The sequence below is a fragment of the Mustela nigripes genome, chromosome 2 (assembly GCF_022355385.1).
Source record: "Mustela nigripes isolate SB6536 chromosome 2, MUSNIG.SB6536, whole genome shotgun sequence".
In the NCBI taxonomy this organism is placed as follows: Eukaryota; Metazoa; Chordata; class Mammalia; order Carnivora; family Mustelidae; genus Mustela; species Mustela nigripes.
In genome coordinates, this window is record NC_081558.1 from 14,983,304 (window position 1) to 15,008,689 (window position 25,386).

The 25,386-nt window shown below is 49.8% G+C and overlaps 1 protein-coding gene across 4 annotated transcripts in view; it reads left to right on the plus strand.

Annotated features, from left to right (window-relative positions):
- GATAD2A (GATA zinc finger domain containing 2A) overlaps positions 1 to 25,386 on the plus strand; it is a 107,054-nt gene that overhangs the window by 75,792 nt on the left and 5,876 nt on the right. For all 4 annotated transcript variants that reach the window (XM_059389514.1, XM_059389517.1, XM_059389515.1 and 1 more), the window contains 7 exons: positions 14,684 to 14,816; positions 14,945 to 15,076; positions 17,231 to 17,320; positions 17,965 to 18,096; positions 18,569 to 18,736; positions 20,398 to 20,677; positions 24,425 to 24,723. In XM_059389514.1, the coding sequence (XP_059245497.1) occupies positions 14,684 to 14,816; positions 14,945 to 15,076; positions 17,231 to 17,320; positions 17,965 to 18,096; positions 18,569 to 18,736; positions 20,398 to 20,677; positions 24,425 to 24,723 (1,234 nt within the window). The remainder of the gene's footprint in view (positions 1 to 14,683; positions 14,817 to 14,944; positions 15,077 to 17,230; positions 17,321 to 17,964; positions 18,097 to 18,568; positions 18,737 to 20,397; positions 20,678 to 24,424; positions 24,724 to 25,386) is intronic.

Below are 25,386 nucleotides of genomic sequence, written 5' to 3' on the forward strand. Positions count from 1 at the left end.
ATTTATTCATCAGAGAGAGAGGGAGCACAGGCAGACAGAATGGCAGGCAGAGGCAGAGGGAGAAGCAGGCTCCCCGCCGAACAAGGAGCCCGATATGGGACTCGATACCAGGATGCTGGGATCATGACCTGAGCCGAAGGCAGCTACTTAACCAACTGAGCCACCCAGGCGTCCCTGGAATGTGTGTTCTTGAGTGAGTTTGGTGAATGTGACACAGCTGTGGATGTGATGGCTTGGGTTTTTGCACAGCCTGGGTAGGTGCAGTTTTGACTCTCACCCTGGCTCTCTGACATCTCCCTCACAAGGATTGGATGCCCCCACTCATGCACCCCCTCTTTATGTGTGAGAGCTTTGGAAGTCTCAGATGGCAGCCTATTTCCTTCTGTATGACCACTTGCCTGAGTCTGGGGGCTCCTGCACTCTTGTGGAAGGCTCTCTGGAGCCCCGCCCCCCTCCAGCACCTGTTGTGGCCTGGCTGCTGCTTTCTCTTGCTAATTCTCTGTCTTTACTGCTGGGTGACTTCCAGGAGAAGCTGGGCAGTCTCAGGGAGCAGCTCCATCAGCTCCAACTAGAAATCTCCATGGCCTGCTTGCTTTTCTTAGCATGTTTAGCACATGGGATCCAAGAGGTATGTTCCTTCAGAAATCTGTTCCTGGTTACATGCTTCCTTCCCTGCCTTAGCTGTAGCCTCTCTTTTGTTATTCTCTGCTTTATCCCTTCCCTGTAGGCTCCTCATCCCAAGCCTGTCTTTCTGTCCACCTGCCTTTATTCTCAGCTGTATCTTTATCCCAGGTTTGAAATTGAAATTTGAGGGGTTCACCTGTACTTCTAAGAATCATTAGGTAATGCAGGCCTATCAGAGTGACAGACTCTGGGTGTCCTCTTTCTAACTCCCAGAGAGACCCAGCTCACATGGGGCCTAGTGTAAGCCAGCCTGATAACAGGTGAGAAGCCACCTGCCCATTGCCTTTATAACATCTTCCTCTGGTCATGAAGGGGCTGTCTGTCTCTTTCTCACTGGGTAGTGCCTGCGTTCTTGGGGATGTGGTTGCCCTGACAGGAACCAGAAGACGGCTGTGTACAGTCGGTGAGGTAAGCACCTGTAAACACTCATCCTTTAGCAGTCATGAACTCTTCACACACATGTGAATTAAGCAGATTTATAGATTACGCAGATCATTTTCTTTGAAATTATTTGGCCTAAATCTGCAGTTGAAGTTTCTGATAGCTCTTCAGTACATCTTCCTGCTAGTGCTTTGTTTGTCACATGATGACAGACTCTTCATCTTACAACTGGTGTCTTGGGTGCTGTAGCAGGTCCTTTAATAAATGTTTTACTTGTGAAGTCTGTGAGGGCTCTGAAGCTGCTTTCATGTACTTTGCTTTATGTTTTGCAGCCATTTCTCTGCTGTATTGAAAACAGTGTGTGTACCAGAACCGTAACAAACCTGAAAGGTGGGGGATGGCAAGCACACTGGCCTGGGGGATCCCATCATGTCCCTTGTGGCCACCTACCCTGGTGAAACACCAGGATGAAGGGGGGCTGCTGTGTGATTCCCGGGGGGAGGGGAGGGTTAGCGGAAGTCAGACCTTGAGAAGACTTTTCTCAGCAGAAGTGCCCTGAAGAAAAAGGAGAGATGGCTTAATGGCAGGAGATTTCCAAGGTGTTTTTTTGTTTGTTTGTTTGGGGTTTTTTGGTTTTTTTTTCTGTCAGAGGAATGACCATGTGAATTATAATTTGTGAGTCTTAGGGGAGTAGCAGGTGGTGGAGAAAGAAAATTGGTGTCCAGCAACCTGATTCCACTCACATCCCCATGTGGCTTGGGACCATTTACTCCACCCTGGTGAAGTTCATTGTCTGCTCTGAAATCGGGTTGGTCGTTCTTAAGCCTCAGAAGCTCCCAGCATGGTCTAGTAAGGTTTGTCACAGTGAGAGGAAAAGCCGTTGGGACTTAAGGATGTCCAAGAATGAGAAAGAAGAGGGCAGGTAAATGGCCACAGAGCCCTGTGGAAGGCAGGTGGTGACAGCAGGGTCAGTTGCCTTCACAGACACTGAGTTCCTTACGGCAAAGCAGCCTAGATATCAATGAGGAGGGGCCCGCCTGGGAGTGGGGTGGGAGAGAAGGTGGGAAGTGTCTGATGGGTGGAGATGGGAGACATACCAGACATTACTAATCCTCTTCCCTGGGTCCCAAGCCCCCTAAGACTGCTTATTTTTAGAGCTTAAATCTTAAAAATAGTTGGGATGTAAATAACCAGTTTGAAAAACTTTGTTTCAGTCTTAGTATGACTGAGAGCTGGTGACATGCAGAATTCCTCAGTGCAGGGCCTTGGTAGCTTTCGGAAGCAACTTTAACACAACCACACTCTAAAGAAAACAACCAGTCCAGGCACACAGCATTGCCTTCCTTCAAGAGGACTTGCAGTGTCCATGGGCAGTGTGGGAGTGATATGGGTAGCATATTTTAGGGAGCTCACAGTTCAGAAATTGGGGTGTTCAGGGGCACCAGGTCCCTGGAGACATTGGGTTTGGTGAGAGGGTCTGAGAAGGCCCACAGTGGTGGTGGTTGGAGCAGGGCCATAAGCACCGTCTGGAACAGGTAGGGAAGGCAGGCCGTGGGCATCCTCTGGAGAGGAGAGAGCTGATGCTCTGTCCTGGGTGGAGCCCAGAAGCTTGTGGGACACCTGAACATGAGGGTGGAGGTGGACATGTTGGGAGGAGGGAGAGATGCCTTTGTCTGGACAATGGAGGTATGGGGGGGAATGGGATGTGAGATAGACAGGATAGTGTCCTGGCATTGGGAGTCTGGAGCGCCCAGCTGACTTTGAGGGAAGTCTGTGCTTGGCCTCCCCATCTGCAGATGCAGGGTATCTAGGCTGCCCTGAGTGGTGCCATATTCTCTGTGAATTGGGTAACTGCAGAGCCTGCCCAGTTGCCGCTTTTAAGGCCACAGGAACAGGGTCCCCGACTTCTGTTGACTTATAATTGAATAAATTATAGGGTATCTATGGGGTGAGTCCTTTGAAATTGTCTCACTTTTCAAAACACAACTTTCGCAACAAGGGAAAGCCATGTGGGCCATGACATGTCAGAAGAACTCCATTCGGGAGCCTTTGCTCAGAATGGCACTTGCCATAGGAAACCCTTTGCTGAAAGTGTTGGTGTAACCCCTTTTCCATCATGGCTACATGAAAAATATCTGTTGTTCATTTGCTGTGTTAGAAATTTGAAAGTATTTTTTTTTTTAAGATTTTATTTATTTATTTATTTGATAGAGATCACAAGTAGGCAGAGAGGCAGACAGAGAGGAGGAAGCAGGCTCCCCGCCAAGCAGAGAGCCCGATGCGGGGCTGGATCCCAGGACCGAAAGATCATAACCTGAGCCGAAGGCAGAGGCTTAACACACTGAGACACCCAGGCGCCCCTGAAAGTATATATTAATTCTGTTCTGGATATAGTCGTCATATCTCCTTAGACGCCTCGGGACTGAGACGGTTTCTTGGACTTTCTTGTTTTTGGTGACCTCAGCAGTTTTGAAAAGAACAGGTTGGGTGTGTTGTGGGAAATCCCTTAGTTGTGATTTTTTTGGAGTTTTTTCATGGTTGGCCTGGGGCAATGGGTTTGAGAAGGACCACAGATGTAAAGTACCCTTCTTACCACACCATATCCACAGCACATGCCATCAGTTTGACCTCTCACAGTGATGTTGACCTTAATCACCTGGGTGGGGTGGCCTCTGTCAGATGTCTCCACTGTAAAGTCACTCTTTCTGCCTCTTTCTATGCTGGACTCCTGGGAAAGAAGTCACCACATGTAGCCCACACTCCCCCTCCTCAAGAACAAAGTAGCTACACAAATTATTTGGGATTCTTCTGCCTGGGTAATTTGTGTCTTCACCCCCAGGATGATCTTTTACTCAGGTTTGAGTTTGTAATGCCTTTGAACATAGAAAATAGTAGTTTATAGAGTTACCTTTGAAATACTGACACACTGCATTATTCAATATGACTAAATCAGATTAGTTAATGTCTGACTTCTTGGGTCAAACACAAGTTTTCCAAAGTTTTATATTTTGTTTGTTAGGAAGCTTGGAGTTTATCACTGACAACAAGTACTGGTCATTGTTTCCAAAGAAATGGGCTTTGCATTAACCATTTTGGGGGAAATGTCTGTGCAGCACCAAAGTCTGAATAACCTCGGTGTGTCTTTGAGTTCTTCCTTCAAGACTTGTGAATGCTTACATACTTTTCTTCTGGATGGCTGTCCTGCTATGGTACACAGGAGAAGTGTTTTATCTTGTCACAGAATATTAAAAAGACATGTGCTTCAAGGGCTGAAGTTTAATAAAGTTAATAGCTTTACTTCATCTGGGGCTTTGCCTACAGCATGGTGTCACTGAGTACTGGCAGTTTGGTACTTCTGTCCTGACTCGGTGAAAAAGACAGTTGTCTCAGTGTTAAAACAGTGACCTGGCAGAGCCCAGTGCAGTGCAGAGGAGCTTAGATGGGTTGGGAGGAGGCTGTCTAGAGTGGGCAGAGACAAGGACGTCCATCAGGGCTGTGTGCTCCCATCTCAGGCAACAGTGGTTAATGGCCCGCTGGAAGCAGACAATAGAAGGAAGAGAAGCCTTTGGTGTGAGACCTTGTCCCCACGGACCTCTGGCTGCAGAGCAGGTGGCCAGATGAGTCAATTCAGAGCTAAATTATAGCTGCAGAGGTGATGGGGGCTGTTCCGATTGTGCACATCATGTTCAGTGAGAATGGGGCGAAGGGGGGGGAGCTGTCATTTGTGACATAGGTGCACAAATTTTTGCCTTTTACATTTTATAGTATCCCTTGGAGGTCAGTGGAATCCCATTCTGCAGATGAGGTTCATTGAGGTCTGGTGACTCGGTGGAGCCCTCACAGCTGCAGAGATAGAACTAGCCTCCCACGGTCCTGCTGCACTAAGAGTGCCAGAACAGATTTGGTGGGGGTGGGGATGCTGGAGCTATGCTGGGAGGGCAAGTTGGGATTTGCCAGGGGATGGTGGGGGAGGATCCAGCAGTTTGAAACACAGATTTTTCAAAGGGGGCAGTAAATTTTCAGACAAAGCAAACACTTTGCATTTGTCACGGAAGTTTGTAGTTGTTGCAAGTTGGAAAACAATATTTGTTTCTGGTGTGTAGTTTTCATCTGCACACAGGTGATTTTCTTTTTCTGTGAGTTGGTGAGGTAGCTGGCATCCCATGAGTTGTGTTTGGGTTCTTGCGATGTAGGGAGTCCCTTCATGCTGCAGAGTGCTTCTGGATTCTCTTTGTGTTCGAAGGTTGGTCTGGCGTGTGGGTATAGTGATGAGACAAAGGAGGAATGACTAGCTTTGGTGCTATGACATTTGGAGTTCCATGCTCCTTTTTCTTTTACTCTCCCAGGCCCTGGCCCCTTTAGGAGTCTGGATTCCAGGGTGCTGAAACCCCATCAAGCTTTCTTGGGCAGGTGGCAGTCTATGTGAAGCAAGGGTTGTTTCCCAGTCAAGTTCAAGGATCACATCCATGTTTTCACACTGTCATCTCTTTCTCAACTCAGAGACTTGGCATGTGGATGCTGCTGGTTGTCCAGGATCCCAAGAATAAGTAAAAATACTTTCCTCTTTAATCTACTCCAAAAATGGTAGTTGATAATCTGAGTTAAGAGTGTCAGAGTTGACAGTCATATGAGCACATTCTCTCTCACCCTCAAACTGCTTTTTCTAGGGTGCCATTGAACCCTTTGTAGGTCACAGGCACCTAGCTGATCTGACCCATGGTGGGGGCATGGGTCCCAGTACAGTGCAGGGTACACATGACAGCCCTTGGTGTCCCAGAGTTGGGCAGGATTGCCAAGCATCCATAGAAGACTGGGCCTAGTGCAAGCCCAGGTTATCTGCAGGCCATAGGTGTGTGACCTCAAGAAGTTACGCCTTTCAGACTGTTTCCTCACCTGTAGAGTGACGATCAGGCATTTGAAAGGATTATACAGAAGTGTGTGCCTTGGTGGTTGGCACAGAGATAGCCCTTGTAAAGGGTCTGCAAATGTCTTGGGTGATTTTTTCCAAATCCAAGATAGGTCATCCTTTCAGTTCTGTGACTGTGGTCATTTGTAACAAGTGCTCCTTTCCAAATATCTGAGCAGAGCATACTGAATGGGATTTAGCCTTTCTGGTGTTACTGGACATGTTGCCTGCTGGCAATGTTAAACTGGTGTGACCTCCTTGGGTGGATACTGGCCCTAAAGGTTGCCCCGTTGCCATTTGGTGTTGGGGCCTTTATGTGGGTCACAGCTAATTTCTCTGGCCTAGAAGAGTGCTCTATTTTACCCATCCTCACCTTGTCTCTACAGCCCTGGGTGACCTTGCACCCTCCTGAAACTGGCCCCTGTTGTTCCAGTTGGATTGAAGTCCTCTGGGCCTCCCTGGCCAGGCTGTGACTTCAGGGGGCTCCTGTGTTCCTAGAAGGAGCCCCAGCAGAACAGTCTGACTGCTTCCTGGCCTTGCTGACAGCACAGCACTCTGCTTTGGCCATGTGCCTCGGGACTGCCCTCCTCTGTGCTAGGGGCCCCGGAGGGGGGATGGGGTCTCAGGACCAGAGCCTGGCCACAGGAGCGCCTTTTCTTTCTTCTGAAATGTTTAGCAGTAGCTGTGGCAGGGTGCACCATAACGGATCCCAGAGCTATAGTTAGACCTGAAGTCTCCAGGAAGAATGATGGCTAGGTTTCAGAAATCTCATCCCCAGCTACTCACCTCCATGGCCTCTGTGGCCAAGAAGCAAAATGTATTCTGACTTCCCAGCCCTTACAAAGCAGGCTCTGGGCTTTTCTCTTGACATCCCAGCCAACAGAGTGTCAAGTTACAGGGCTGGGAGAAGTGGTAATGGATGCCAAGAAGGGAGTCCAGGGAGTTGAAGAGGGGCTGAGGCAGGCAGGAAGCAGGTGGGCTGCAGGGCCCTGGGGGTCTGGGAAGGGGACCAGGCACCCATCAGTGCCTACCATCTTCTGAGGCAGGCATGTCTTCAGCTTTAGGGCACAGCCTGTGTCTGTGTGCAGCAGAGCTCCCTTTCTGATCACACCAAGTGTCTCGGTGAGTGGCTCCCCTTGGGAAAGGAGAGGGCTGGTGAGGGGTCCTGGTGAGCAGCTCCCATGTCCAGATGGCCATGAAAGATCCCAGAGGTATGTGCAGGGGCCAGTGAGATGTCCCCAGGTGGTAAAACTAACTGGGAAGTTGAGGTAACCATCTTTCTCTCTTGTAGGACTTTTCTAGAAGTGTTTCTGGAATGGCAATACTCATTAGATTAAAAGCATGCGGAATTGCTTTCTGGCTTTGATTCACACCACTCAGTGTAATGCTTGAGGCTGTGGTGGCTCCCAGACACACAGATGGCCCCCTCCTCTCCTGTGGGACCCTCTCTTCACTTCCTTTCTTTGTTGAGCAGCTCTGGTCTCGGGCCTTTCTGGAGCTGTGCTGCTATATCCTCTCAAGTCTGCATTTGCTGTGGCCATCCCTCATGCACAGAGAACTGCTGGTCCTTTTGGGGGGCTTCAAGGTTCAGCAGGGGTTGTTGCTTGGGTAAACTGTTTCTTTCCCACATTGTTTCTCCCTGCTTTGTCCCAGGGTAATTTCTAGAGTGAGTCTCCTTGCTGGGCACAGTCTGAGGATACGGAGTTACAGTGATGTGGGCTAGTTCCCTGGGGGCAGAGCTGGGCTGTCAGCTTTGTTAGCTTAGTGGTTTAAAGTGATGATGTATTGGGGCGCCTGGGTGGCTCAGTGGGCTAAAGCCTCTGCCTTCGGCTTGGGTCATGGTCTCAGGGTGCTGGGATTGAGCCCCGCATCGGGTTCTTTGCTCAGCAGGAAACCTGCTTCCTCCTCTATCTCTCTGCCTGCCTCTCTGCCTACTTATGATCTCTGCCTGTCAAATAAATGAATAAATAAAATCCTTAAAGTGATGATGTATTGGTGTAGCCTTGTCCTGTCTTCAGGTCAGATGGTCCTAGGTGGGCATTACTTCTTGGACTCTGATCCTTGAAGTCCTTTTTCAGCCAGGTTGGATGTCCCCAGTGGCTTTGTCACTCGTGTAGGATGTTAGGCCCACCTCTGTGTATCTGTGACCCTCTTTCCATACGGCTAACTTGACATCGTCAGCACAGTGTGAGACCCCACCAGAGCATGCATTCTCAGGGCCCAAGTGGAAACTGCAAGGCTTCTGTGACCTTGCCTCAGAAGCTTGTAGCATCGCTTCCTCTGCATTCCTGTAGTTCACAGAGTGAGCCACAAAACCAGCCCAGTTTCTGGGGACAGGACTGAATGGATGTGTGAACGTGGAGAGGTATGGGTCATCTCATCAAGGTGTGGCGTGGTGGTCTTCTGTACATGATTTTGTGGACTATATTAAGGCTCCTTAACATCCACCAAAGTCTTGACTCACAGGTTAGAAGTTGTACTTCCAGGGCGCCTGGGTGGCTCAGTGGTGTAAGCCGCTGCCTTCGGCTCAGGTCATGATCTCAGGTCCTGGGATCGAGTCCCGCATCGGGCTCTCTGCTCAGCAGAGAGCCTGCTTCCCTCTCTCTCTCTCTCTGCCTGCCTCTCCATCTACTCGTGATTTCTCTCTGTCAAATAAATAAATAAAATCTTTAAAAAAAAAAAAAAAAAAAAAAAAGAAGTTGTACTTCCAGGACCTATTCCTTAAAAAGACAGACGTAATGACACAGAATGTAGAAATCCACCCCCCCCTTTCTTTTTTAAACTTTTTTTTTTTTAATTTGACAGAGATCACAAGTAGGCAGAGAGGCAGGCAGAGACGGGGGCAAGCAGGCTCCCTGCTGAGCAGAGAGCCCAATGCGGGGCTCAATCCCAGGACCCTGGGATCATGACCTGAGCTGAAGGCAGAGGCTTTAACCCACTGAGCCACCCAGGCGCCCCTAGAAATCCCTTTTTTAAGAGAGGGTGTACCCAAGTAAGCGGTAGGCAGAGGGGGGGCAGAGGGAGAGAGAGAATTTTAAGCAGATCCCACACTCTGTATAAAGCCCAATGTGGCAGAGGGGTGGGGTCCTCCTGATCCTGAAATCATGACCTGAGGTGAGATCAAGAGTCAGGCACTTAACTGACTGAACCACCCAGGTTCCCTTCAGAAACCCTTTTAAGTGAATTTGCACATCCTTTAGCAACATGGCATCAGTGCATGTGGGAAAAGCTGACTGCATGTGCAAAGTGATCAGTCTCTACAGGCATCACTGGATTCCTCATGAGCTCACAGACCCCATCCTGGAACCAGGAGCTAAGGAAGAGGAAGAGGTGGGTACGTCCACTAGCCTTGTTGCCTGAGCACCCACCGTGCCAGACCCTGCTTCATCTGCTGTGACAGAGCAGTTCATGAAACAGATAAATTCCTGCCTTCCTGGGTTTGAGAATATATAAGTATTAACCTGCAATGGCCAGTTGTCTGCTTTGTGCCAAGCTTGCATTCATGGCAAGCAGCTCTTTACCGTTTTAGGAAAGACTGGGGCCTGAACTCCCTGATGGTCTCCTAGTGTGCCCAGGCCTCCTCAGAGCTGCAGTTGCACTCACCAGCAATCCTGAGGGGCAGCAGGGCAGGAATTGCTGTCCTGGTGTAGGAGGCACGAAGAGGGAAATATCCTGCCATGGGCTCTTCACTTACAAGAGACAGAACTAAGTGAAATTCAGATGGCTTTGCCAGGGAAGCCCCCAGTGCCAGGCTTGGTTCATAGTGCCTACTTAAGTGAGCTTTTGTGAGTGTAGCCACAGGCTTTGGAGAAGGCCCTGTGACCTTTCCTCCACTCTCAGCCAGTGTGGCACAAGGGGAAAATTCCTGCCGCTCTGGCTCTGGGGACATGGGGGGGTATCACCCCCTTTCCTGGGACTGTGGTGTCACATCAGGGCTGGACCCCTCTTGTCCGTTGCTTATTGGGTCACCCTGGGAATATCCTGGCCCTCATTGGAAGCCTTAGTGTCTGGGGCCCAGGCTCCTATGCCTTTGACGGCCTGCAGCCCCATCTTGAGTGGGGGAACCTGCCTAACAAACAGGCAATGACACCGTCACACTGGGAGGCTATGGGGTTGTGGTTTGATCCAGTAGAAAGTTGAAGGTACTTTTCTTGGACTAGTTTGCTGGAGTGAAGGTGAATAAGCTGGTGTTGACAGGGAAGCCTCTGCTCAGGTCTGTGCTATCTTTCAGTGGAACCCCAGAATTCCGCCCTGAACTCCCCACCCCATGATGGACAGTACTGGGCATAGCTAAGAAGGCTTCCTCAGGCATGCGTGCTGTGGGGGGTATTCCCCATGAGTGCACTGGGGGAGTGCTGATCATGCTCCCAGGGCCAGCGTGTTGAAGGACTGGGCCAGCAAGGACCTTTCTAAGGGGACATCGTTTTAAAGTTGTGTCTTAAAGTGTCAGATGGGGCTCACATGGGAGCCTCAGGAGTGTGGTAGAGGGACATTCCAAGGAGGGACCCATAGTGAAGGCAGAGGAACCCAGGCAGGATATATCTGTGGGTAGGCTAGGAACCTGAGGTATAGGGGCTCCTGGAAAAGCCAGTTGATACGTTTGACCTGGGACGTGTGAATGGGCTCCAGTGGAGGAACACACTGAGGGAGGCGAGTGTTTGCAAGAGTGGGTGAGGCAGGTGCTAGATCTAGCAGTGCCCCCTACCCCACCCTTAAACACTGCTAGTAAGTAGTTACCTGTGTCTCCCCCCATACCCAGGCCCAAAAGATAATGGGAAGATGGACTGTTCTGGCAGGGAATGGTTGTGGCGGGTCATACCTGTCTCCTCAGGCTGGCCCTGAGGTGGAATTTGTGTCCTGAGGCCTCATTGGACCTATAGTCCTCTTTAGCTTCCCTAGCGTGTGCAAGAATCTTGTGTAAGAAAATAACAAAAACCTTTGTGACTTAAAAATCATTTTTGGGGGGCGCCTGGGTGGCTCAGTTGTTTGAGTGTCTGCCTTGCACTCAGGTCATGATCTCAGGATCCTGGGATTAGATCCCATCTCGGGCTTCCTGTTCAGGGGAGAATCTGCTTTTCCCTCTGCCCCTCCCCACTGCTTGTACTCCTTCTCTAGTAAATAAATAAAATCTTTAAAAAAAAAAAAGAAAATCTTGGAGATCTTCTGGAATGCAGTCTTTGATGGAACAGGTCTTTGGGGTAGCAGGATGCTGTATTTCTTCGCGCTCCATTGAAGCTTTCCCTGCTGTTCAGTGAACCAAGGCAAGTGGTGGTCCATTCCCACCTGTGGATATGCCTTTACTTGCCCCTCCTCTCCTGGTTTGGGGGTCTGACCCTCCTGAAGGATCCTGAGAACAGAACGGCCTTTTATCCAGGGTTGTATCCCTATTGCTTGGCACAGCATCTGCTTTCTTAGTGGGTTTTCAGCAGATAAAAATGAGTGAGTGAGTGAGTGAGTGAGTGAATGAACAAGTGTGGACGAAGTGTCCCTTTCCCATACATCAGGCAAGCCCTTTCAGAGAACAGCAAAGGTCAGAGCTGCCAAGAACAGTTTCTGTGTTCTCTTGTTGAGGCCATTTCCGCTGGAATGGACTGAGAGGGCGCTAAATTTTAACTTCACACAAACTGCTGCTTGGTGAGCAGTTGGGATGGTAGCCTGGTGCTGTGGACATGGGATCTGTCATTTAGTTAAGTTTATATAAGCTCTTCCTTTCTTCTATGAAACTTGATGAAAGTTCCAAGCAGGTAACAGAATTTTGTGTTGGTTTAGCCAAGGCTGGCATACAGGGGAGGAGGTGATGAGACTGTTTTTGTTGATGATAGCATGTTCTGCTTCCAGAGATTTTCATAGGTCACATAAAATCTCTTTTGATCATAATATTTTACACAAGAGTTCCCAAGATGGGCAGGATGGGCTTATTGGATTTGCCCTGAAATTGTGTAGCTTCTAAATAAACTTGATACCCACATGCCCACCATGGACTGAAGCAGGAAAGCAGTGTATCTGGCCACAGTGCTATTCTCCTAGCATGTTGGGCTAGATTTCCTCTGCTTTTGTTCTTCCGCCTAAATGGTTTTACAATTTAGAACAATTAAAAAAAAAAAAAAAAACACCCAAACTAATTTTTAGCCTGTGTCAAAGGGGGGGGGGTATTCTTTCTCCTTAATTAAAAGAACTCTGTGAAAGTACTGAGAAGACTTTTGAAGCACCTTTACTTTAAAAATTGAGCTTAGGAAAGTTTTCCATGTTGGCAACTAGAGGGGCTGGTGGCCTCTCTGTGTTAGGAAGAGGTGGCCCTGGCTGCTGTAATACACTAACAGTTCCTCATGGACTGGTGCCACATAGGAAGTGTGTGCTGCTGGGCAGCCCCAGGGTGAGCAGGGTGCCTCCATTTTCTGACAGCACCTGAACCCTACCTCACTTCTCAAAATGAAGGCTGCATGTCACAAACCGGTTAGAACTGGCTGTTGCCATGGTTTTCATGTTGGAAGGCGCAGTTAAAGGGTCACATGACCAAGGAGGGAAATGCCTTTGTCACATGACTTTTTGGTGGATGATTAGCATACAGGAAGTTCACTCCCTGCTGGCTGCTGGGATGCTGAGTGATCATTGATGGGAGGTGGGGTGACGTCATTGCTTGGATGAGTTATTGATTACTCTCAGGCCAAGATGAGACCTGGGAGTGCTGTGGTTGGAGTGGCCATCTCAGGAAGCTTCAGCCTCCAGATGTTCTTGGTCCCTCATCCTGCCCTTTTCCCTCAGACAATTTGAGTTTTGTTAGACTTCTCAACCTTCAGAAAAAGTGCATGCCCTCAATAAAATGACAAAAAGTGATTACCATCGTCTCAGCGCACTCTTGATCAGGAAATGCTTGTAGTCTGCGTTTCTAGACATGGTTCTGCCTGGGCTACTGCTCTGTCTGCATGCAGTCACCTGGGAGCCCACCTGGGCTGGGACCAGTGGCTACAGCTCCTATGCTCGGGCCTTGTACTGCCCCTCAATATCTTTGTCTGCATCTAGAGAACCTGGATGGAATTAGAGCCCTGAGGTTCCCTTGAAAGTTGACCTTGGGCAGAGTGGGCAGTCAGCAGGGAGACAAACAGAGTGAGTGGTGGTTCCCAGATTGCATTGGTCTTTGGTTTGGTGAGGCCTGAATATGATGTCCTGGGTTACTTGATAAACAGCCAACTGGTTTCTGGACTTGAGACTATAGTTTAATCACCCCAGTGAGGAGACTGTATACTTTGAAATGGCACCTTTGTTCCCACTCCTCTGATGTCTTTTGAGATTTCGGCCAACAACCTCACTGGTTTAAGTCAAATCAAGGTTAGAAGGATTGAGGTGTAGCCACTGTGTGGCTCTTTTAGGAGGGATGGAAGAGCCCTGGTTGGGGAGAAGGGTCCAGGGGCAAAGATGCCCCTGTATTTGGTCCTCTGTGCCCATCCTTCCGTAAAGACAGATCTCATTCCAGGAATGAAAAAGGGCGCAATTCAGTGGGCTGTTAAAACTAGTTCTCCGTCTACAACTCTGTCCCTGCTTTCCTGGAGTCTAGGAGGGAGGAGTGGGACAACTAGCGCTATTTCTCCCAGTTAACTTTATTGAGTTTGTTCACTGGGTCACAGTGCCACCTAGTGGGTTTGTTTGGTCCTCTGCTGGTTTTCCTACTGATGAAAAGGATCCTAAAGTGGAAGCCAGATCTTTTTTTTTTTTTTTTTTTTAAGATTTTATTTATTTATTTGACAGAAATCACAAATAGATGGAGAGGCAGGCAGAGAGAGAGAGGGAAGCAGGCTCCCTGCGGAGCAGAGAGCCCGATGCGGGACTCGATCCCAGGACCCTGAGATCATGACCTGAGCCAAAGGCAGCGGCTTAACCCACTGAGCCACCCAGGCGCCTCTGGAAGCCAGATCTTAAGGGAAAGTTTACATTGGGCCCTCAGCAAACAGCTGCTTGGTTGGGGGCGCACAGCATGGTCTCTGGGACCCTGTGAATGCGGTTAGAGACCCAGTGGAAGCTCAGCATCACACTGTCACATCAACACACAGGAGCCCTGACAACAGGCCAAGAACGACCCTGCCTCAGCTCCAGGATCCTGGGTTTGTTTTTGTTTTAAGATTTTTAAAATTTATTTTTGAAAGAGAGCATGTGCATGTGTGCACCCACACAAGCAGGGAGAGGGGCAGAGGGAGAGACTCTCCAGCATACTCTGTGCTGAGCACAGAGCCCTACACAGGGCTTAATCTCATCACCCTGAGATCACGACCTGAACTGAGATCAAGAATTGGCACCCAACCGACTGAGCCAGCCAGGTGCCCCTCAGGCTGAGCATTTTCATCAGAAACTGAACCACATGGTAGAGAAGAGAGCTACGGTGTTTTCCGAAATGACCACATCACCCTTGAACACAGGTGTCCTCAGCCCTGGGTACACAGAGGTGGGCAATAAGAATAGTCTTGGCTAGGAACCTAGCTCTCAGTTTGGGTGCTTTGTGGTGAGTATAGTGAGAGAGAGAAGTCAGTATGGGTGTGTGGTAGGGCGGACACCCAAGGAGAGAGGCTGGGGAGAGTGAGTGGGTCAGCCATGCTCTCCACCTCCCTGCTATGACTGTGTCTGAGTCTGGGCATCTGTGGTATATAGGTGCCAGGCTCTGGGGAACGGTACTGGCGGAGCGTCCAGGCACTCTGATAACAGTCTGCTTTCCCTGCTCCACAGTGACATGAAGTCTGAGAGGAGAGCCCCCTCTCCTGATGTGATTGTGCTCTCTGACAATGAGCAGCCCGCAAGCCCAAGGGTGAATGGGCTGACAAAGGAGGCCTTGAAGGAGACCAGCACCGAGGCCCTCATGGTGAGCCTTGTCCCTGTGTTGGGGGGTGACCCTGCCTGACATTATCCCCAAATGGTGTTGGTGATGGTGGGGCCTGTGCTCCCTGGCTATGGCTCTCCCCTTAAACCCTTGTTCTTTTGTCCTTGCAGAAAAGCAGTCCTGAAGAACGAGAAAGAATGATTAAGCAACTGAAAGAAGAGTTAAGATTAGAAGAAGCAAAACTCGTTTTATTAAAAAAGTTGCGGCAGAGTCAAATACAAAAGGAAACTACCACCCAGAAGGTGTGTGTGTGTCAGTTCTCTTCTCAGGAGTCAGCAGGAGCCAGTTAAAATGGGATGAAAACCCAGACTCATTACCTTGGCCCACCTTAGTACCGGGAACCAGGAGCAGCTGATCACAGGCAAACAAGTTTCCTTGAGGCATAAGGGTCAAGGTCTAAAATGGAAATTTGGATTATATATTTTGTGGAAAGGAAGGTAGAATAAGGATACTACAGTGCGTTTTGGTTTAGAATTTTTTTTTTTTTTTTTTTAAGATTTTATTTATTTGTCAGAGAGACAGAGTGAGCACAGGCAGACAGTGGCAGAGGGAGAAGCAGGCTCCCCGCGGAGCAAGGAGCCCGATATGGGACTCGATCCCAGGATGCTGGGGTCATGACCTGAGCCGAAGGCAGCCGCTTAACCAACTGAGCCACCCAGGTGTCCCTGGTTTAGAATATTCTTGATAGGAGTATGTAAAAGTCCTCATAAATGGGAAGTGTTAAGAAAACAGAGAACAGGGGCACCTGGGTGGCTCAGTGGGTTAAAGCCTCTGCCTTCGGCTCAGGTCGTGATCCCGGGATCCTGGGATCGAGCCCCGCGTCGGGCTCTCTGCTCCCCAGGGAACCTGCTTTCTCCCCTCTCTCTGCCTGCCTCTCTGCCTACTTGTGATTTTTCTCTCTCTCTCTGTCAAATAAATAAAATCTTTAAAAAAAAAAAAAAGAAAGAAAGAAAACAGAGAACAGATGTCTTAGAAGCTGCTGGAAGTTCTGGGTTAAGAGCTCTTTCCCAAATGCATTTTGAGAGGCCTCCTACCTTGTAGGTGGGCCATGCTGGCCATCAGGAGCTACCATGGTTTTGTGGACTGATTCCCTCATGCTGCAGGGGCATGCCACAGTGCTTCCCAGGCCCCAGAGTCTCTGTCCTAGGGCTCCTCCTGCCATCTCCCCTGGTGTCTGAGGCTTCTTTTGCTGCTTCTAAATGCAGATTACCATGTAGGCCAAGGTTAGGTTTGTTTTGTTGGTTTGTTTGTTTATTTATTTATTTATTTGGTTTTGTTTGTTTTGTTTTTGTTTGTTTCTGTTTACTTTTTTGGTTGTTGGGGTTTTTAAAGCTACCCTTCCTTTTACTTTAACCACTATCTCAGTAAACCAGGTACTTTTTTTTTTTAAGATTTTATTTATTTGACAGACAGAGATCACAAGTAGGCAGAGAGGCAGGCAGAGAGAGGGGAGTAAGCAGGCGCCCCGCTGAGCAGAGAGCCCGATGCAGGGCTCGATCCCAGGACCCTGGGATCATGACCTGAGCCGAAGGCAGAGGCTTTTAACCCACTGAGCCACCCAGGTGCCCCAACCAAGTACTTCTTAAAGTAACATATTCCACTAGATAAGGAACAGGGACAGACTTGGTTCACTCCTCTGAGTCTTAAACAATTGGGAAGGAAACAAATAATTGGCAGGCTCTGCCCACTGGCCTTTATCCACTTACTGTGTTCAAGTGGGAGCTCAAGCAGAGCCTTAAGTGAGTATCCTCCTATCCTGCTTCCTTAAGGGGACTTGTGTTCTATATACTCTGTCAGCCCTTACTGCCCAGGACACACTGTCCTTGTCCCTTACCCAATGGCATTTGTTACCTTAAGAAGTGCTTGGACTTGGTGCTTTCTCACCAAGGTTGGGATTAATCTATTCAAGTCTGGCATCGTTTGCCTTAGCCGTCACCACAAGTCCTTCACATCCCCCAGAAGGCAAAACCTGCTCTTAAACCACAGAGTGATGTCAAGCATTCCCAGGAGGGAGGGGTGCTGGAAAATCTCTCCTCTGCCCATTTCGAGATTATTTATTTATTTATTCGAGAGAGAGCATGAGAGGAGTGAGGTCAGTGGGAGAAGCTGACTCCCTGCAGAGCAGGGAGCCTGATGTGGGACTCCAGGATCATGACCCGAGCCGAAGGTAGTCGCTTAATCAACTGAGCCACCCAGGCGCCCCCTCCTCTGCCCATTTCAGGTGTGTCAATTCCTGCTACAGACTTTAGCTGGAGACTACACTATAGACTACACTGGAAGCATAGAACCTTAGATGGCTTTGGAAGAGGAAGAAAACCAGTCTTTCTCCCTCTGGATTGTATGTGAGGGGAATGGGGCTGATGACCCCCTTATCTCTCGCATGTCTGCTCTTACAGCCCACAGGCTCTGCTGGGAGTGCCGTGACCACCCCTCCCCCGCTTGTGCGGGGCACCCAGAACATTCCTTCTGGCAAGCCATCCCTTCAGGTCAGTATTCCCTCTGCTTAGTCTCCTGAGCAGTCCTGATCCAGTTCCTGTGAAAGGCTGCCCATTCCTTATGATTCCTTTGGAGTGAGGCCCAAACGTAGGCCACTTTTGACATCACAAACAAATCATGCCACTGCTGAGAGGGCTCCTCCTATGACTGCTCCTAGTAAAATTAGAGAACCAAGATTTAGGCAGACCAAGTTGCTTTTGTTTCAACAGTTCCAAGTTTGTGGGACCTAGCAGGGCCTCCTGCCCACAGTGTGAGATGGGCAGGGCTCCCACTCCCAGACACAAGACTGAGGTCGGAGCAGGGGCCTGCCTTCCCTCAACAGTCCTGTGCCCCCAATTCAGACCAGCAAGAAAGTGACACCCAGCCCAGGTTAGCTGGACTTCTGCTGTTGTAGGGGTCATGTGGGTGAAAATGTACTACCTTGTTGGTGCAGTTCACTCCTGAGTGAAGCCAGTCTGCATGGCTGTTGTCGTAATCCATGTTCCTTCTTCTTTTGTGTTTAGAATAAATAGGCATTTTAGTGTCCTTCCCCCCCCTTTTAAACAAATATGTACTTTTACAAACAGCAAACCTGTTTGTTTTTTTAAAAAAACAAAAAAAAAGTGTAAAATCTGGGGTTTGGTGCTGTTGACAGACCTCTTCAACAAGAATGCCTGGCAGTGTCATCCCACCACCCCTGGTCCGCGGTGGGCAGCAGGTGTCCTCGAAGCTGGGGCCACAGGCGAGCTCACAGGTCGTCATGCCCCCACTTGTCAGGGGGGCTCAGGTGAGCAGGGTATGCTTGTGTGGTGTAAAAATGTGTAGAGGCTACTCCAGCCAGTCCCCTCATGAGAACAGTCCTTCCTGGTCATCAGCTTGGGGATTACGGGGTCCAACCCTTCCCTCCCTTCATTGATCTTCTCACCATCTTTTTGTTTATTTAATTTTATTTTTTATTATTATTTTTTAAGGGGGGGAAGAGAATGGGGAAATATCCATACAATGGAATGTTATTCAGCCTTAAAAAGGTGTGGTTTTTTGGTTTTTTGGGGAGAGTGCATGGAGGGTAGGGGGCAGATGGAGAGGGAGAGAGCGAATCCTAAGCAGCCTCCATGCTCACTGTAAAACTCGATGTGGGGCTCAGTCTCACAACCCTGAGATCATCACCTGAGCCAAAATCAGGAGTTGGACGCTTAACCAGCTGAGCCACCCAGGCGCCCCATCCCTTTCATCATCTTATCCTCTGTCCCACCCCACAGCAAATCCACAACATCAGACAACATTCCAGCACGGGGCCGCCGCCGCTCCTCTTGGCCCCCCGGGCATCTGTGCCCAGTGTGCAAATTCAGGGACAGAGGATCATCCAGCAGGGTCTCATCCGTGTCGCCAATGTCCCCAATACCAGTCTGCTTGTCAACATCCCACAGGTGAGGACTGTGCTGAGCTAACCTAACCCCACCCCCCGCACACACAGACTTCAAGGGCCCCTGGTCCTGCGGCATAGTCCGGTCTCCAGAGTAGTATGGTGTGTGAGCTGCCTGCTCCCTCAGGAGTCAGGCAAGGCCTTGGGTGCCCCATGGGGGTTTGGACTGGAGCTCCTCCTGAGTTAAGAACTATAGTCTAGCTGAGTTGGATAGGTCCTGAGAGGGGGAGAGGTTCAGACCTAAGCTACAGGGTGTGGGGGAGGCTTCAGGTGGCAGAGCCAAGATGTTTTGGGGGATGGATGAGGCCAGGTAAAGCATCTGATGGGCCTAGACATGGCTGGGACTGGGGGGCGGGGGGTGAGAGGGGTGGAGTGGCACCAGAGCCTTCCTCGCCCTCCTCTCTGTCTGCATGAGTACATGAGGGGAGCATGTCTGCAAATGTCCTCACAGCACCAGCACATCTATTCTTAGCCACGAGTCCTTTCACCTCTGTACAGAGCCTCTGAGATGGGGTGGGTCTGTTCCCACAAAGTAATGCCAGGAAGATGGGACCAGGGTGGGTGGGCAGGCTAGAAGCAAGAGCTTTATTGACAGAGAAAATTATTGGGTCTGTAGAGGCTTTTGCTGATGGCTGTATTAGCTTCTCTTCCTCCTCTGGCATGGTGCATCTTTGTCTGCCTCCCTCAGATAAGAGCCTGACCAGCAGGATTCTGAGCAGCATCTCCGTCTTCTCTAATGTCAGACCAGGCTGAGCTGCTTTGATGGCTGGTGTCCTCTGTGTTGGGAAACTTGTTCAGCTCTTGAGACCCTCTGTGAGGGAGGGGGCCCTGGGAAACCATTCTGGGCTCCCTGAGCCCTATGATGTGTTGTGTGCAAGTTGTCAGGTGTGTGTATTTTCATGGGGGTGGTGTATGCTGCTTTCCTTAGATTTTCAGAAGGGTCCTCAGCCCCACAAAATTAAGGGCACTAGTGTGATCAGCTCTGGGTTTTGGGGAAAGCACCTGACAGGGTTGAGGGCTGGGTGAACTAAAGGAAGGAGACAATGGAGCATTGGCCCTGGGGTCCAGATGAAGACGAGAAAGTAGTACAGGAGCACCGAAGATTAGGAGTGGGGGAAGAGGCAGGACAGAGGTTGGTCCAAAAGCTGTTCTCCACCATAACACCAATGAGAACACATGAGATGAGTGAAACATTTAGTGTCTCAGACAACCACATACAAAGGTGCTCATGAAGCAAATGCCACCAGTGCTGTGGTGATCTTCTCTCACACCCCTGTGAAGATGGCGGCCATCTAGACCTGTGCTGGGAGGAAATCTGCTAGGCCATAGTGATGGGACGGTGGCCGTGTTGCCTGAGTGGGGGTGCCCACTGCCCTGGTCACGGTTTTGGCTTCATAGGTGTCCTCATGTAGCAAAACACAGCAGAATACAGATTGTAAATGTGTGTGGTTTATTGGATATCAGCTAAACCTCAAGTATGTTTTATAAGATAGGTCATCTCATACGGTGATGAGTTTAATGCTGCTTTGTCTGTTGGCTTGCTGATGTCAAGCAGCTCGGTGTTACTACCTTAAAGATTCATTAGTCAATACAGCTAACAGTGCCATCCTGGTCTCTGGGATTAGGCACCCCCAGAACCCTGACCAAGTTGTTATCTCCTAAAAGCCTTCCCCAGCGTCGCTGAAAGGGACGACAGCCACCTCTGCTCAGGCCAACTCTACCCCCACCAGCGTGGCCTCTGTGGTCACCTCTGCTGATTCTCCAGCCAGTCGTCAGGCAGCTGCCAAGCTTGCGCTGCGCAAACAGCTGGAGAAGACGCTGCTAGAAATCCCCCCTCCCAAGCCCCCTGCCCCGGAGATGAACTTCCTGCCCAGCGCTGCCAACAACGAATTCATCTACCTGGTCGGCCTGGAGGAAGTGGTGCAGAACCTGCTAGAGACCCAAGGTGAGTGGGCCTTGGAGCTATTTTCATCTCTTGCCAGTGAAGTTTTTCTTACAATAGGTTATTTTCAATGCATAGCACATGTTGGAATGTCTGCTGTATGCTGAGAGCTGTCTTGGGGTGGGGCATCTTATGCATAACCTTTTGTATCAGTCCAGCTTTCTATGAGACTTTACTTTTTGCTTGTTTCAGTTTTTACATTTATTTATTTGTTTATTTACTGCGCACGTGTGCTACGAGTTGCATCAGCCCGGGGATGGGAGGGGTGCAGGTGAGGGCAGATCTTCAGCAGACTCCGCACTTAGCACATAGCCCAGCACGGGGCTCAATCTTGGGATCCTGAGGTCATGACCTTAGCTGAAATCAAGAGTCATACACTTAAACTTAACCAACTGAGCCACCCCAGTGCCCCATTAGTTTTTACATTTTTAAAAATGCTTTCTATTGAAGTGTAGTTGCCATACAGTGTTAATTAGTTTTAGGTGTATGATACAGTGATTTAACCATTTTATACATTACTTGGTGTTCACCACAATAAATGTGGTCACCATCTATCACCTCGGATAACTTAAACATATCACAGTCACCTTTCTTGTTGGGGCCTCTTCTGAGAGCTGGGCCCTGGGGACACCCAAGGACCTGCACACATGGTCTGCCGGCAGAAGCTGCTCTATGATGGTGGGGCAGACAGAGAGGCATGAGGAGGAACATTTACAGGAGGCTGACAGGCTTTGTTTCCAGACAGGTCTTTCCAGCTAGAACTTTTCAGAGCCCTGAATGCTCTCAGCCCTGAAGGTAGGAGGGGGACACCCAGGCCTGGGCCAGACTCACTTTATCACCCTCCTTGGAAACCGTTTGGAAAGCACCACTTGCATGTTAAGAGGTTTTAGTGATTTTTTTTAAAAAAGGGCATATAGGGGCGCCTGGGTGGCTCAGTGGGTTAAGCCTCTGCCTTTGGCTCAGGTCATGATCTCAGGGTCTTGGGATCAAGCCCCGAGTCTTGCTCTCTGCTCAGCAGGGAACCTGCTTCCCTTCCTCTCTCTCTGCCTGCCTCTTTACTTGTGATCTCTGTCAAATGAATAAATAAAATCTTTAAAATTAAAAAAAAAAAAAAAAGTAACATTGGAAATGGAGGTGGGAAGCCAGGTTGGCCTTTGAGGGGCCTCCACCAGATGATTTGAAGACGTTTCTGCTTGGAGATTCAGTTTGTGATGATCTTATTTAGGCAGCCAGCCTGAATGCTCTCCCTCCATGATCTCAGCAGATGCTCAGACCCGAGGAGGAGATGGAGCTGTAACTGGTCCAGGGCAAGGGAGGGCCTGGTAGGCTTCAGACCACATACCTCGAATTGTCTCTTGGGACATGCCGACCCCTCTCAGGGCTGCCCTTACCAGCACAGAGTTGGGAGCAACAGTAATGGGGCCTGTACAAAGGAAAAGCACCTTCTGCTTGCTTGCATCTTGTCTCCAGAGAGGGAAGGAAGCAGGTATACGTGACAGGTAGTTGGGGTCCCTGCAGTACCTGCTTGATGTCAGGGTATTGGAGGGAGTGCTCTCTTCCTCCTCTTTAGTCAGTATATCACAAAAGATATATCACATCCTTGGACATTGTATCTAGTGCCTCTTAGAGGTAGAGCCCTCCGTATTTGGTTGGGGGCCAGACCCAGGGCCAAGGCCCAGCCGGCCATCTCAGATTAACTTGTAGCTTCCTTATTACCTCCCATCCACCCACCCACACCATTGCTCTTAAAATCCTCCCCAGCCACGGGGCCATATGAAGGATTGACTGTGAGTCAGGCTGAGAGTGGAAAGCCACGTAGGGCCAACATTGTCCTCTGTAAAATTGGGGATGGTGGCTTCCACTTGTCAGGGAGCCAGGCCCAGCAGGGAAGGGTGCGAGCTCTCACACCCTTGAATGTGTCTGATCCCTTTGGTGTCATCTTTATGATGGAGTGATTTTGGCAAAAGAGCTGCCGTGAGGCCACTGTGGGATAGGTGGGTGGTGGGAGGCCCAAGTCAGGTCACAGTGCCCACCCGTCTGTATCTGTGTGCCCTGGGCATCTGCTCTTCCCACTCAGCCCATATCTACCTGTTCTCTCATTAGGAGTCAGTATACTTCTTGTATCGCCCAAAATGGGACCTAACTGGGAGGAAGTTCTGAGCTCCTTTTGAGGTGTCCCCTGATGCCTCCCAGAGCCCCAGCCTGGGTGACTAATAAGTACAGCCTTGTACCAATGTTTCCACTCTCATGTTGGTCATCCCTGCTACAGCTCCCTAGAAAGAGGTACTGTGTCCTCTAGGGTTAGACGTTTGGAGGTGATGTATTCTTTTCACCGGAGCATGTTAGCTGCAGGTGAGAGCCTGGAGCTGGGGGCCTGGGGTGAGGGGCTTCCCCAGTCTGATCCTATATAGCCCCTCAGCATTCAGGGGCAGCTTGGGCAGGCCCAGGGCTGGAAAGAGGCCCAGGGTCTCTTGGCAGCATTGTCTCTGATGTCATGAGGAAGTTAAATCCTTGAGTACTCTAGACAGAAAAAAGATAACTACAAAAATACAAAACATGCCCCTTAGTTCACTTTTTCTTTCTTTTTTCTTTTTCCTTATTTTTTTAAAGATTTTGTTTATTTATTTTAGAAAAAGGGTGAGAATGAGCAAGTGGGAGGTGGAGCAGAGGGAGAGGGACAGCATACTCCGTCCGTCCTGAGGGTGGAGCCCAGTGCAGGCTCAATCTGACAACCCCAAGATTCTGACCTGAGCCAAAATCAAGAGTTGGAGGTTTAACTGACTGAGCCACCCAGGCTTCCCCACCTTACTTCACTTTCAATGACAAAAAGAATATTGATCCCATACCTGAGCATGCACTTTACTTGGCTTCCCCAGTCACCCTTCCTATGGCCAACCAAGGGGATGCAATGCTCCCGTTTCTCAGATAAAGGGGCCAGGGCCCCAGAGTGCCCTCAGCTGGGCAGCACGTGTGAGTCCTGGCCCTGCCACTGGTGTGTGACTCTGCAAGACACTTTATCTCCTTAGCCTTGCTTTCCTTCTCAAGATAACAGTGTGGGTTGCCCTTTTAGGAGGTTTGCATGCACAAGACAATGGGTATGACATTTGTCAGCCAGAGTATCTGCTGGATAATTAGTCCTTAGTTGACTGGCCCACTGGCAAGAATGCCTATCACAGCAAAGTGGGACCCGGAGGGTCACCTCCTCTTCACTGTGAGAAGGTGGGGGAAAGTAGGAAAGGCAGTTGGGAGGAGCTAATCTGAGATCACTTTTGTTCTTTTTAAGATTTTATTTATTTGAGAGAGCACAAAGTGGGTTGCAGAAGGAGAGGGAGAAGCAGGCTCCCCCTGAGAAGGGAGGCCAACTCAGGGCTCCCAGGACCCTGGGATCATGACCTGAGCTGAAGGCAGACGCTTAGCTGACTGAGACACCCAGGTGCCCCTAGAGAGCACTGAGGTTCTTGAGAGTTGGTACCCCGTGTACCTAGTCCATGGCATTTTCCAAAGCTGCTTCACTTTCTATCAGCAAACCTTCCCCAAGGTGCAAGGCTGGCCTGGTGTCCACACATAGTTGGCACCAGTACATGCATGCCAAACAGACAGTGTCTTGGGATTTGGCTTACTGATGCCAGCTGAGCCACAGTCCAGGGCACTGCTCCAGATCTGTCACACGTCCTCATCCTGTCCTGGATGGTAGGGGCTCTGACTCTGGCATCCTGTTCCTATGACATGAGCCCACGTATCTTCCTGCAGCGGGCAGGATGTCAGCTGCTGCTGTTCTGTCCCGGGAGCCCTACATGTGTGCGCAGTGCAAGACGGACTTCACATGCCGTTGGCGGGAGGAGAAGGGTGGCGCCATCATGTGTGAGAACTGCATGGCATCCAACCAGAAGAAGGCACTCAAGGTAGAGCACACGAGCCGGCTGAAGGCTGCTTTTGTGAAAGCTCTGCAGCAGGAACAGGAGATCGAGCAGCGCCTCCTACAACAGGGTGCCGCCCCCACACAGGCCAAGGCTGAGCCTGCCGCCGCCCCACACCCCGCACTAAAGCAGGTGAGAGTCCTTGGGGAGCCAAAGCTGTGGCCCTGCGGCCTGGGAGTGGGGGTTGGGCGGCCTCACTTTCTAGGAGAGGGGCCTTATTCCCTTCCCTTAGCCGGGAGTTGTTGCTAGCAAGCAAGATGTTCTGACGTTCTGTCCCACACTGGGCAGTTATCTGCCTGGTGGTTAACTGTGTGTCTAAATTGCATTTAATGGTGGCCTTTGGTGGTGAAAATACTAATTTGCAGTTTCTTTAGATTTTGTAGCTTTCACGTGCAGTGTTCCGGCTGACAAGTACTTCTTGTCTAAAAGGACTTTTCTGAAAGCCACATTGAGATGCAAAAGGGGCATTTGGAAGAAATGTTCTAGCTAAATTAAGGAGAGAAGCAAGTTTGAAGTCAAGTTTTGGCTGCTTTTTTTAATGCTTTGCTTTCCCACCCCCTGTAGACCCAAAGCACCCTGTTGGCAATTTTTTGTGTCCTCGGAAGTCATTTGTAATTCATTAATAAACATCTTCTCAAGATCCTTATATAGTGGGTGGCTGTGCTGCCCTCAGGAAATGGCCTGTCCCATGGGGACTGGGCCTCGTGGGGCCACAGCTGCTGCCCTTGGTCACTCTAGGTCACCCTAGGCCGTCTGTGGATGGTGCTGACCTCGATTTCAACCCCGTTTGTATAG